Source organism: Stenella coeruleoalba (genome assembly GCF_951394435.1).
Source record: "Stenella coeruleoalba genome assembly, chromosome: 7".
Taxonomy (NCBI): Eukaryota; Metazoa; Chordata; class Mammalia; order Artiodactyla; family Delphinidae; genus Stenella; species Stenella coeruleoalba.
In genome coordinates, this window is record NC_137153.1 from 52639122 (window position 1) to 52653527 (window position 14406).

At 39.1% G+C, this 14406-nt stretch overlaps 1 protein-coding gene across 2 annotated transcripts in view; it reads right to left on the reverse strand.

Moving 5' to 3' along the window:
- Positions 1-1624: 1624 nt before the first annotated feature.
- The window catches only part of MTAP (methylthioadenosine phosphorylase), a 39429-nt gene continuing 26647 nt past the window's right edge, over positions 1625-14406 (reverse strand). The window contains exons 5-8 of one of the 2 annotated variants that reach the window (XM_079927652.1): positions 13869-13971; positions 9369-9608; positions 5537-5659; positions 1625-3370 (exon numbers count right to left, since the gene is read on the reverse strand). In XM_079927652.1, the coding sequence (XP_079783778.1) occupies positions 3332-3370; positions 5537-5659; positions 9369-9608; positions 13869-13971 (505 nt within the window). In that variant the 3' untranslated portion in view covers positions 1625-3331. The other variant, XM_079927651.1, reaches the window with a different exon arrangement.

The window sequence follows — 14406 nt, forward strand, 5'->3', positions numbered from 1 at the left end:
GAGGTGTATGAAGAGCTGATGGAGGTTTTATGTAGGAAAAATAGGATCAGATTTTCACTTACGCAGATATTCACTGATCTTGTGCTAAGTACAAGGAACAAAGGATCCCATAATAAGTAAAAAAGATGTTTCCTGCTTTTATGGAGGCTTATCAGTAGTGAGAGAGGTTAGTCCAGAACTGAACAGCCCTTTAAATATTTGAAATGCTCACATAAGATTTTCTCTTAAATAGTTAGACATATTCAGTCCCTTTAACCATTATGTACGTGGCATGGTCTTCCCAGTTCCCATACGCTTCTTTCGGTGCTTTTCAGGTGGTCAGAGTTCCCCTGAAAGTGTTGTGCCCAGAAGTAGACACACTGTCCCGGACATGACCTCGCAGAATTCAATGTCAGGTTAAAGAGGTTATTTTATATAAACTGCTACAGAGCAAGGCCTCCCCTATTCTCCATGCCTCAAAATGAATAAACCAAGAGTAGATAAGATGCCTATGGTAAAAAGTCCAAAGAGTACAGAAAGGTCCGAGGTAGACAGACAGTAGGTCCCTTGGCTTGTACCTCAGAGGTTATCACTCAGCTTCTTTCCAGAAACTCTGTGGACATAAGCATAAATATGCTATCCACACACCCACACAAACTGCATTATTTTACTTTACGTATTTCTCTGGTTTCCACTTTTATCACCAACATTGTTTTATACTGGCACATAAAGATGTTATTTATTTGAATTAATGTACCTTATTTAGACCCCCCCCCCCGCCCCGCCCCACACCACTGAGAATTTTAGCCGTTCTTAAGCTTTGGCCTATTATGAACAACTCCAGGATGCACTGAGGCTAATCTGCGAAGTATTTTCAGGTCTCAAATGTAAGCCTGCTGTTCCAGCCTTCTCCACTCTTTTTGGTTAACACTGAATATGAACTGTTCTGGTTATCTAATTGTCAAAATCATGAACAACAATGCAGAACAAAAATAAGCAGCTCACAATGCCAATACACATTTCTAAATAGATGCAGATGTACTAATTAGTAACTCAGCACTCTTCCAAGGGGCTAAGTCACTAAGCTAGAACTTTTCCATTATGCCCATAATCCACTGGGGAAACTTCGAAATGCTCAAAACTGATCACAGTGTTCACTTATTTTTGTAGCTAAGAAAAGGAGTGAAGAATCATAGAAGTGGAAGTGTTCTGGGAAGAAATGGTCAGCAAAGTCCTCAAGAATGAGGTAGGAGGAAAATTATATTATTGGCTTTGTTTAAGGAGTGAATGATGGGTAACAAAACGAGTACCATGTACTCCATTTGAGAAGTCTAAAAATGAGGCTGCAAGAAAAGGCTACTGGATCGAGAAAAGAACTTCTTTAACTTGGGAAGCACTGTACTTTGGGAAGGCAACAAGAAAAATGCCCACATTTTGGCCTTGACATCCTCAGACACCTACCAAAAATGAAGGAAAGTAAGGCATAGCATATATTACAGGGTAGTGAAAACAATCATGGGGTATAGAGCCAGAGAACCTTAGGTTCAGACCCATCAGGTCCTCTGTGGCTCCCTCATATGCAGAGTTGAAACCACTGCATCTGAGAATCCAAGAGCCATACTCACATGTAACCCACACAGCTTAGTATTAATGCTGAAGGGTGGGTAACTAGTTTATTGTTTACAATTAGCAGCTTATTATCTTGAAGACAGTTTCTTAGACACAAACACATTCATTCTACAATCTCTTTAAACAGACGAGATACATCACTAAAGGACCCAGTAACAGACCACAGTGAGAAGGAGTAATTTTGAGGGAAGTATGATCTCCCTGTGATAAGAAAACAAACCACATTCCTAAAAAATTGACAATAAAAAACAATAAGAAGCTTCCATTTTCTTTATTAAAAAACAAAAATCACCAACTCATGGAAAATAATTCATCAAATCATAAAAAGGAGTAGAAACAAAAAATCAAATGTCAATTTAAAGAATATCTGACACACTATAATGTGTGTATACAGTCTCTTAAATAATTTAAGATTAGCTCCATATTAAACACCCAGCTTTTCTCACATTGTTGCAAACCCAAGTATTGTTCTGACTATACAGTCATTAATTATCTTTTTTAACAAAAATAAAGATTGAACTCAAACAGAACTCCTCTTAGTATTGCCATTTTAACTTTTGCTGCATTACCAGAAACAGTGTGTTTTCAAGAACTGGGTTTTTCTAAGCCCATTTTTATTTTATTTTTTTTTAGTTTTTATTTTATTTATTTATTTATTTTTTTTGCGGTACGTGGGCCTCTCACTGTTGTGGCCTCTCCCACTGCAGAGCACAGGCTCCGGACGCGCAGGCTCAGCGGCCATGGCTCACGGGCCCAGCCGCTCTGCGGCATGTGGGATCTTCCCGGACCGGGGCACGAACCTGTGTCCCCTGCATCGGCAGGCAGACTCTCAACCACTGCGCCACCAGGGAAGCCCCCATTTTTATTTTTAAAACTTCACTATTTGATTATATTCATTGTAGAAAAATGTGAAGATATGGAAAAATATAAAGAAAATTAAAAATTTATCCAATATCCCTCCCCCCAAATATAATAACAAAAGAGTATATATCTTTCTATTCTTTGTAAATATTTAAAACAAAATTAGTACTGTAAAATGCTTCTATATCCCCATTTCATATTATACAGCAACAATTTCCTTAGTACGTTAAATATTATGTGAAACCATGATGTTCAGGTGGCTGCTTCACAATCTAATTAGAGCTTAACCATGATTACCTCCAGTTGTTGGATATTCAGATTGTTTTGAATATCTGCTATTAAAACTATGTTCTACATCCTTCTTTATACATAATTATTTGTATGTATCTCTGATAATTTCTTAAAGATAAATTCCTAGGAGTAAAGTAACCAGCACAAAGGGTATTTTTTAAGCTTTGTGATACATTTTACCAAAATGCCCTCCAAAAAGATTATACCAATTCACAGTCACATCAATAAATAGTCTAAGAGCTATTTCTTCACATTCCTTGGCAACATAGGAATGTTACTGCTTACCTTTACTGTTACAAATTTGGGGGAATGGTGAAAGGTGTCTTCTTTTTTTCTAATGTGTAAATATTTCCCCACGTTTTCTGGTTATTTGCTTTCCTTCTGTTATTTGAAGCAGTCCAAGTCTTTTAGAAGGCATCTCTGATGTGAGCAATGTCTTGTCTTATCACTTGTTCTTCCTTAGGGGGCAAGGGCACAGAAGCTGCATATCTCTTCTGTGTTTTCTCAAGCAGGAATTCCCCAAATGATTGGAGTTAGAAGGTTACCTTGTCTTCTGGGCAGCCATGCTATTTTAATGTCTTGGTAACATAACAGAAAACTGGGCCATTTTCTGAAAGAAAGCAGGCACAAATTATGGGACTTTGAGTGTAACTCCTAACTTTTTAGTTCTTCATTCTTCTTTCATGTAAGGTGAGGTTCAGAATGTTTATCTCAGAGGACTGTTCTGATTCTCACTTATCTCCATCCGCCTTCACATCCACTAGGACATATTTTATACACCAACCTCTAGCCTGGATTGTTGTTTATGCAACCTCCATCATTTGCCTTATTCCACTGAAAAACATCATTGAAATTTCTACGTTAGTATCACCAAATAGAATCGGAGCTTCTTCATTACAGCGTCTTACATATCTTGATATAGAGTGGGTGCTCACTAAGTGTAGTGAATTAATGATACACACTTCAGTGCTGAGAGAGCTGAAAATACTGCCCTGGAATAAGGGATTATTAGTATGGTGTTCCTTAATGCTATAGAATGGAGGCCATGATTCTTAATTTTGTCTAGAGCAGCAATTCTTCATTTTCTCTTTTCTACACATATTGACCCTCTTAAAAAATGCATACATACAGAAACACACAATTTTACACACACTTTCAGAAGCGTCACAGAAAGAACACCAATTTCTACTATCCATACATCTTTACTTAAAAATGCAGCTGAAATAATAAATTTATTGCTTGACAAATTATCTTTAAGTTCAAGGGACTATGGTCAAAATGGGGTCAGAAACCTAAAAAAAAAAAAACGAAAAAAAACAAACCCAAAACACACCATCTCATCTTGCAGGTTATATTCTCAGCAGCAGCAAAAGTAGAGTCACATATCCTGCCAATCAACAGTGTGTTTATTTAGACAAGCCAAAGTCATGCTGCTCTATCACATTACACTCATTATGTTTAGCTAAATGTAACTGTTTCTAGTTTAAAGTGACATTCTCCAATTCTTAGAATTTGTTTTCTGTTCCCCTTTTCTTTATCCTTATAATAAGGGCTGCCTGTATTTCAATTATGATGAAATACTTCATGGGGGGAAGGGCTTAACATTTACTCATTAAAGAACATTTATCTCCTGGGTATATAGGCTGAAACCAATGGATGTGTTTCCTGCTCCTTATGGATTTAAAGTCTAGTAGGGAAGACAGATTACAAATGTCAATATTCCTGACTTTGCCAGTCCTCAAGGCTGAGAGGCATATTATTACAGTGGTGTGCTGGAGCCTGCTTGTACCAGCTTGTAAAAACCTGATTATGTACATCACTTCCCAGCTTACCAGTGGCTTCATGTTAGTAGCTTGAAGTCGGCCGTGCAAGAGCATTTATACCACAGCAGTCAGCAAACACTACAAATCTTGGCACCTCCATGCCCAGCAATTGGCAATCATTTACTACCACATAGTGTCCTTGTCACACTAAAACAGTGGCTCTCATTCCAGGGCTCCTCGGTAGTAATTCAGGTAGAGAGGGCTTTTATCAACTTTTCGAATCCTCTCTCAACTACTTTTCTTAAGACCTAAGAGTACAGATGTGTTCTAGGAGACTTTAGGATATACTGGCTACTAGGTGAATGTAACATCTGATCAATTTCAGGCAACTTCTTATCCAAGGTCGTTAATCAAGAGAGTCTCAAGATGTCCAGATAAAAACCACACATCTCTGAGCTCAGCAGTCAGTTCAAATTATATTCTGGGAATTAATACTAGAATTGAAGAGCTACCAATCTGCAACCCATCACTTGTTTATCATTAATTACTGTCTTAGTTTGATGCAGCATTAACTGTAAGTAGACATTCCCTGGCACCATTTCAGTATTGCTGTTGTCAGTGTTTTGGCTTTAAAGGCTGCCAACACTTTGCATGGATCTGCCAAAGAGAAAACAGCCTTGTCTGCAGTGTAATCCATGTACAGAGCAAATATTACCGATCTTCTGAAGTAAAACTTAGGGATATACTGCAAAGCAGGACAATGTTAAGAACCTGGTAGACTAGATAATAAAACTCTCCCCACCTTAACTTCCAGTGCTCTTGCATTACCAGCCAAAATGTGTATCTATTCCATTTATGGTTAGTAGTAGTAAATAGCATGAAAACTTGTAGAAAACATCTAGTCTAGTATAGAATACATAAGAAGATGGACCAAGGGTGAAATGCAAATTAAGAGAAAAAGGCAGCTGAGGGTCTATGGAAGTGTCTGCTTACAGAGGGCTGAGGATACTTACCCTAATGTTATGGAGGGTTTCTGACCATTCCGTGGATCCTATCTGAGGTATGGTAGTGAGAAGTAAACTTTTGGCTTTATTGGCATTTTCTTTCAGGGTCTTTAAGACCCGGTCTACAGAAACCTAGAGAAACAACAACACGGGATGTTAACAGCAATTTAAAATTCCACTGCTTTTCACAGAACATCTTCTTGAGTTCCTACCTGATCTGTTAAAGTCAGTTTACCCCAGTTTCAATCCCCTGAGCGCAAGCTCTGCATATATCAGGGAGAGCTCTTGGAGAAACCCAATGACATCTCTGAAAAGCACTACTGGTTTTCAGTATGGCATCCAAGAAAGTTTCTCAGATATATAATGTGTTAGCATGGCCTAAAAAGATTGTGGCTCTTCTCATGTCCATAGAATGGATTCCAGTTTTAAATACTGTTGCTATACTGGATAAATCAGAAGATAAGCACATTTCTCTTTAGAGAAGTCTTCCAGCTAATAAAGAAAAATGATGGAGTCAAAGCATCAACCATTTTACAGTCCCAGTGAATTAATGGATGGGCTGTTAACATCACAGAACCAAAAAACCCAAACCAAACAAAGAAACAGTCCACTTTAATGAGCTTTCTTGTGGATTATGATGACCGAATATGATCAAATCTCTAGATCCTACTGCAAATTTACAGAAAATAACAGAGCACTGAGAAATTGGATAAACCACCCTCAGGAGATGATTTCACCAATTCGGATGGTGGGAAACTCTACAGGACAAATGACCTGCTTTTCACAGAACATCTTCTTGAGTTCCTACCTGATCTTTTAAAAATACCTGGAAGAAAAAAATCACTTATACTAGTTGATATAACTAGAAAATTGAACTTCGCCTGGATGTATTAAGCAATTATTGTTGGAATGCGATAACAGTAATGTGGTTATGTTAAATGTTTCCTAAAATGTTTATGGATAAAATTATGGATCAGAGTATAGATGAAATATGATTGGCCTTAAGTTGTTATGTTTCTGATTGAAGCTGGATGTTGGATTCCTGGACGTTCATTACCATTGTCTGTTTCTGAGTAAAGTTGTTTAATAAGAAAGCTGAAAAAAGTTACGTGTAAAACAGATGATCAGAAAGAGTACTTGTCATGTTTCACTATGCTTAGAAGAAACCCAAGATTCAGGGGCAGGGCATCAAGTCCAGACCCCTCCCACAACATTGAGATGTGTTTAGAACAAAATGATGAGCACTGTAGCAGAGGAGAGTCCCATCACTGTGCGAGGAGATCACAGCACAAGGTGGTGACCAGCTAGCTGGGTGCCTGGCCAGCTATGAATCTTCAAATGCAGGGTCATGAAGCAGCCAAGAGATTTACCTTGTATTTTACTCTTTTCCTCACACTTTGTGACTAATATAGATTCTGATCTCCTTTTTCTCTTTGTTTCTGCTGTTGTTCTTCACCCAAAATGTCCTTTCTACTAACTTCCTCACAATAAATTCTAACCTTCTGTTCAACATCCAGCTTAAATCTCAGAGAAGTTTTCTTCAGAAACTATCCCCCTCCCCCATTCCATCACACCTACCATCTGATGACCACCCTCTCAGGAGCCAGCACTATACTAGATGCGCTACATTTATCATATGGCTTAATTCTCCTAATAATCTAATCTCCTAATAAATCTGCTAATAATCTGCAAGGTCAGAAATGTAACTACACAACCCCCACCCATGCGAACAGGTTAAATAACTCAACCAGTATTACAAGTAAAAAGAACAACAGGAATTTGAAGAAGGGTTTAGGCAACTCTAAAACCTTTTTGCCATGCCAGGCTACACATCTGGTTTAAAGCACAATGACACACATAGCTGACTGAGATGATGCCATCTTTGTCTATGTTTTCCTGGTGGCATTTAATATTATTTGCTTTCGTGCCTTACCACTTACAAAGAGCTTCGGTTTTTTTTTTTTTTTTTTTGCTTTTAACTGAAGTAGCTCCAACTGACTGTTTTCCAAACCTCATGTGGGCTACTAAACGAAAGTACCATTCGCTCTGCATGGGGGACAAATGTTACTAGACCGAGCAGAAAGCCACAGGCAGGAAGCAATCTGCTCTTGCGGAGTGGCAGAGGCTGGAGTCTCCTATTAATTGGAAGCAGCTTCTCAACATCATGAGGCTGAGCTGTCCCTTAGGTGACCAAAGCTGCCAAGTCAGAGACTTTGTTGAGTCAGGATTTGCAAATCTCTTACATAACAAACATCCTAGTTGTCAGCAACAGTTTATTACACTGCCGAGTCAGGATAAGACATTCATGCAAAGAATCTGTGTTCATCTATGACCCAAAATCCATACCCACGGATGGACAGGCAGCTAGAATATCTTACTCCATTTTACATGAAATTGGATGGTGAAACAAGCAGCCTGAGATGGTGGTAAGGTCCCTTTGGAGAAGATGTCACCTTCCCTAAGTGTGTTCAGAACCGCCACCCCAGCACTTCTTCCTTCAAAATTTCTTGGCTGTAGTTTTATCACTTTCTCTTTTGAAAATGAGATAAACGACAAGACAAATGATCTGGTTTTTTCAAGTAAAATGCAAGGAATGAAAAGGGAGGAGAATATTACAGTAAAAGATTTAAGAGGCATATCGTTCAAATGCAATGTGCGGATTATAAGGGATCCTGATTTGAACAGTTAAAAATTATAAAACGAGGGAAAATGTGACAAATCTGGACATTTGATTATATTAAGGAATTAATATCAATATTTTTTCATACAACAATGGTGTGGTTTTAAAAAATTATTTTAAAAGAAAGGCCTTTTAGAAAAATTTACTTCAAAATAATTAGGGAAGGGGAGAGAAAAGTGGGTAGGGGCATATAAATAAAACAAGATTTGACATGGCTGATAACTGTGGAAAGCTCAGTGATGGTAACTGGGAGTTCATTTTACTAGACTCTACTTTTGTAGATGTTCAAAGTTTTCCACAAAGAAAATATTTGTTTTGGAAGCCTGACCTCAGTGGCCCAGTGTCCTCAAATACCAGCTGGATCTTGCTGTCTTTCCTGCCAAAAACCCTCATTGACCTCCCATCTGAAATCCTTACACAGCCTACGTGGCCCTGCCTCCCTCTTCTCCCTCCTCTCCTCTCCACTCAACTCAGGCACGGCCATCTTTCCCATCACACTTAAACCAGGAAGCCTTCCTGGATTTCAAGTATTTGGTTGGGCCAATTTGATATGTACTTCTGTACCTTATCACACTATTTCTTTATAACCCTGAGCCTTCTCACATTGGTTTGCTTGGCCTCTACCCAGCCCCACAAAACCCAGAATGTTGGCTCCTTATGGACTTGTCTGTCTGCTGTCATATTATTATACCAAGCACAGTACCCAGCCAAGGTAAGTGAGACAAACAGGAATACAGACAGACATGAATACAGAGTCCTTTTACCAGGAAGAGGTACGTAATAGTAGGGTTTTCACCCTACATAATAAACAGTAGCACAGCATACAGAACTTATAACCAAGTCTTTATCCTTAAAGTAAGGGCCAAGTCTCAATATAATTCCCAACACACCTACATGTTTACAATGTACTGTTCCCCTGTTGATCCTTGGATAAAAGTGTCTTTTTATTCTCTATGAAGATTTCTGTTCTTCCAGTGGGAACTACAGAAAAAAATCTGTTAATACCTAATGACAGTGTATAAAAAGCTGACTTTAAAACCTGGTAGAATGGCACTTTCTGCAACTAATGTAATATAAACAAAGAGTTAAGACACTCTCTTACTGGCTCACACAGCACGTGGAAACCCAGGCCATACAAGTTCCAAAGAGAATTTCACTTACTACTTCCTCATGCTCCTTCCAGCAATCATAATCTGTTGCCATGGCGATACTTGCGTAGCAAATTCCAGCCTCCTTAGCAAGAATCACCTCTGGAACTGTGGTCATGTTGATAACATCTGCACCCCAGGTTTGGAACATGACACTTTCTGCCCGGGAGCTAAAACGAGGTCCCTCAATTGTGATCATTGTCCCTTTTGAGTGGCACCGGAGTCCTAGCTTCTTAGCGGTCTCTATGAGGACCTAGAATGCAAAGAACCAAACTCAAAACATACGAACATACAAACAGAAGGTCAGCTTAATTTATTTTTCCTCTGATTGTTTAAAAGATTGTTACTATAAATACCTAGTACCTGTAGGCCCTCAAAGAGAACCTAGGAAATCACAGAAGGGTGTTTCGTAGACCCTTATCCTTACATAGTGCTCTGTCCTGCCCCAGCCCCTAGCTCACAGCTACAAGAGCAAACAGTGAGGTTTTTCTACACACCAGGCATTTGTTTACATGCTTTAATCTCACTTCTTAACAACTTTAAGAGACTATCATGGATTGTGAATGGGGGCTTGAGCCTGAGCTCTTAACCTCCAAGTCTACACTAAGGTGCCTTCCTCATTCACATCTCAGAGATGTGCAGAGTGAACTGTTTTCAAGCTCCTGAGAAACTCATTCTCACTGGTCTTTTATACAAAACCTGAGGGCTTTTGTGAAAGCTTTTTGGGGGTAGAAAGTGATTTCATAATCTCTTTTGCCTATTGCCTCTCTAAAGACATACAGTAAAAAACAGAATGGGGCTGTGCTGATTTCTTCTATCCAGAGATAAACTTATCTTGGCATCCCTTTAGAGGCAAGGCCACATATGAGTTTAGAAACATTATTTAAAAGTTTGATCACTTTTTTTAGTGTCTAATAATGTACGTCTAATCTAATTTCATTATTTTCTTAGCCTGTGCTTCAACATTCCTTTTTAATTAAAAAAAAAATTAGTCTTTTAAACTTAACTCTTAAAGCACTGCCAAGAATTCACTTACCCTTACGTACGTCCTAGTTTTTTCATCTGTAACATGGGAATAATATTATATAACTCAGAGATACTGAGTTTTGTTTTTTTTTTTAAAGAATTTATTTATTTATTTATTTATTGGCTGTTTTGGGTCTTCGTTGCTGCATGTGGGCTTTCTCTAGTTGCAGCCAGCGGGGGCTTATCTTTGTTACGGTGCGTGGGCTTCTCATTGCAGTGGCTTCTCTTGTTGCGGAGGATGGGCTCTAGGCGCGGGGGCTTCAGTAGTTGTGGCTCGCAGGCTCAGTAGTTGTGGCACACGGGCTTAGTTGCTCCGCAGCATATGGGATCTTCCCAGACCAGGGCTCGAACCTGTGTCCCCTGCACTGGCAGGCGGATTCTTAACCACTGTGCCACCAGGGAAGCCCCGATACTGTGAATATTAAATGAGCTAAGGAATATATATAGCAAGGAATCTAAATGCTTAACTGGTCTTCTAATTATTAACACTGGCAGCTTCTACACATTTCCCAAATAATTTGTCAAGTTTCCTATGATACCATTATATAAGATGGAGTGACTCAAAGTCAATAGAAGGCTCCAATCTAGGCCAAAGGCTTGCCTGCACATGTCTGAACCACATAAGCAAATTAACCTATTTCCTTAAAAATAACACATTATGCTATGGCAAGACGAGAAAGAATTTTAAGAGCTTCGGCAACTCCAAATTTAGAACCATGACAAGCCCTAGATGACTAGCTGATGCTACATCATGTTTATTTATCCTATACATGCTGAAAATAAGATTCTGCTAAATAAAAACTTTTCTTTAAGGAGTATAGGTATAAATACAAGGGCTTATTAAATCACTCTTTCCCCTGATGTCCCCCCCCACTTTCAAAATTAAGATATAACCAGCCCAGTCCTGTCTTCATTAAATGTCTTTAAAAATCTCAAATAACTGAGCTGTACGTCTCGGCCAAACTTCAGAGTGCTTCTAGAGATGTGTGAAGGAAGATCACAACTATCGCAGGCTAGTGGCAATGTGCCTTGTACGTCTTCACCATCACCCTGGGTGGTGGGTGCCACGATGGGGAGGAGGAAGTAGAGGCTTATCGGCCTGGGTGGGCCAGGCAGTGACAGACCCTGGGCCCTTGCCACCTGGGCAAGTACTCTGCACTCCCACACAAACAGATAACGCCACCGTAAGGTGCCAGAAATATAAACTACAGGCTGAGAGGTCTCTTTACTGTGTCAGGACTTTAGAAGAATGTGTTTCAGATTACCTTTCGACTAGAAGTACTATTTTTGGAATAGGTAATACTTGCACATGGTACAAAAACGTAAACAGTACAAAAGGATATTATTCTGTGACAAGTATTTCTTCTACCTGTGTACTAGCGACCCAGTTTCCCCATGGGAAACCACTGTTACCAGTTCTTCGGTCAACTTTCCAGAAACACTCTATTTGCATATAAATATTTTCATATTTATCTCTTTTATATACACATATTTCAACACAAGTGGTAAGATATAGTACAACCATAGTGTACCTTGCTTGCCACTTGACAATCTGTCATCGGTACACGAAAGTACACAATGACGTTGAAAGTTAAAGTGATAATTACGAAGGGGCAACACCACCCACTCTTTACATTTTTTGGACAATATTTTAAAATCTCTTTTAGGGTATATAAGAATAAAGTAATACTCTGAAGGCGTTATTTTCCCATTTTCTTAAACTGCCCTCCCCAGCACTCTTTTAAAGTCTTTATGTGAGGGTCCTTAGCTTGACTAGACTAATAATAGCTGAATTAATTCAGTCTCAAGGGAGGCCAAACTGCATTACTGGAAACTATCATCCAGCCACCACATTTACAGTGCTCTGCATACATCATTAGCACTTTTCCCTTACCCACCTCTACTCCTAGTACCCACATCACTGGGCAGTACCTCTGATTTCCTACTAACATGCATATTCTCTCCCTAGTCTATTTCTTCCCAAGCTGCCCCCATTTTGAAGTGGACAAAAATGTTATTGCACACATCTACCTTCCTCTGGAGAGCAAATTTATTCTGTGGACAGATCTGTGTTTCAGACTTACATTGTTCTGATATATTCTGCTGATAACTACCCAGGAACTTACACAGTTGATCCTTGAACAACATAGGTTTGAACTGTGCAGTCCACTCATACATGGATTTTTTCCAATAAATTCATACTACAATACTATACAATCTGTGGTTCGCTGAATCCTTGGATGCAGAACTGCAGATAAGGAGGGCCAACTGTAAAGTTATACTCAGATTTTCAAGTGCATGGTAGGTCAGTGCCCCAACCCCTCACGTTGTTCAAGGGTCAAATGTATTCTAAACTCACACTTAGAAGTTAACCTGCCCTTTTTTTTGTTTTAAAGAAGTAAAAAAGGTGCTTTCACAGAAGTCACAGAGAATCAATATGCAGTGATATATCTGAAATGGCTCCAACGCCTGGCTTTGGATTCTAGATTTCTGAGACCAGAGTGAGGTTAAGGTGCCCTAGCTCTTAACTGTAAGGAAGCTAGTTTTACATGATTATACAAGGCTGAACATATACTACTTTCCACATTCAGGTGTTAAAATCACCTGAATGATTAACATGTTTAGGTATCTGTATCGTCTAAGTTATTTTATAAAGTAGATTTTACTAGGCAGTTTGTCTCTGACAATAACTTCTGACCTACTGGGTTGCACCTGACTTTCAAATCTTGAGTTATAAGAAAAGTACCATGGATGGACTTTTGAATTGTGGTAGCCATTTTTATTCTCTGAAAGCTAAGGCTGTGATTCCTCACTTTATATCACCATTGGCTTTTGTAGGGCTGCCCCTTTAGTCCTGAGATCTTACTATAATCCTGGAGAGGAAGCTGGACAGTAACAGCCAAACTCAGCTCAAAGGCAAATGATGCCAATCTGACAATTTACAGATTATTAATAACTTAATTCATAAAAGCAGTTAACAGTCACTGGATGTCTTATAACTAACAGGCAGCACTCAAAGCACTTTATAAGTAAATAACTCTTTTATCCCTCACAGTCCTACGAGGTACATGTTATCATCACCTTATTTTACAAACGAGGAAACCAAACCCGAGGTTTTGGTCCAAAGACACACACCAATTAAGCTGAAGAGTAAAGACCTGATCATAAGAAATCTGGTTCCAGATTGTATACTCTAGACATACTATGCTACCCTAAATTATTTTAAAAGGTATCCTGACAGCAAAATCAAAACTTAGTTAAGAAAAAAGAAAAAGTAGGTTGCAACTTTGAGTGATTCATCTTACAAATGACTGAGAGTAGTGGAGACATTATTAGCAAAGGGAAACAACTCTTCATAAAACCTTGAGTAAGCAGCAAGCTAGAGAGGGGAAGAGAGACCACATGCTTGGCCAGTTAGTTCTACATCTAGATGCCACCCCAAGCCCTCATGATTTATTCTGGTGCACCTTCCAGAAATATTACGAACCTCTCTTGTTTTAGGGCAGAACGGCTCAGCCATTGGAATATGACACACTCCTCTGGCACAGGAATGATTTCCGTCATAGAAGGTCTGAAGCCTTCTGGTAGTCCTACAAAATAAAATAAAAAAGGGTAGTTTTTAAAAAGCCACCTTCCCACCCTCTGGGGGCTGGTAATCAGTTGTATCTAGGTCGATATCTTGGGTCCTCACTCCAGAATCAATAGTTCTGGATAAGCTGAAGGAAACTTTTTTTTTTTTTTAAAAAAAACAACAACAAGAAAAAGAGCTTCTGGATGGTATTTGGCTTTTTTGGCTCTGGGTTGGTGGCAACGTGCTTCCCAACAGGAATTAAAGTGTCTGTGGTCTGGTGGCTGTGATAGGATAACCACACTGAACTGTAGATGCAACTCAACTGTGGTGTCAGGAGGCCAGGTAAAACACTTAAGAAGTCAACATGAAAATTTTCCATCATCTCAGATGTAGAGGATTGTATAGTGAACCCCATTATATATCACTTAGATTCAACAGTTTCCAAAATTTTGTC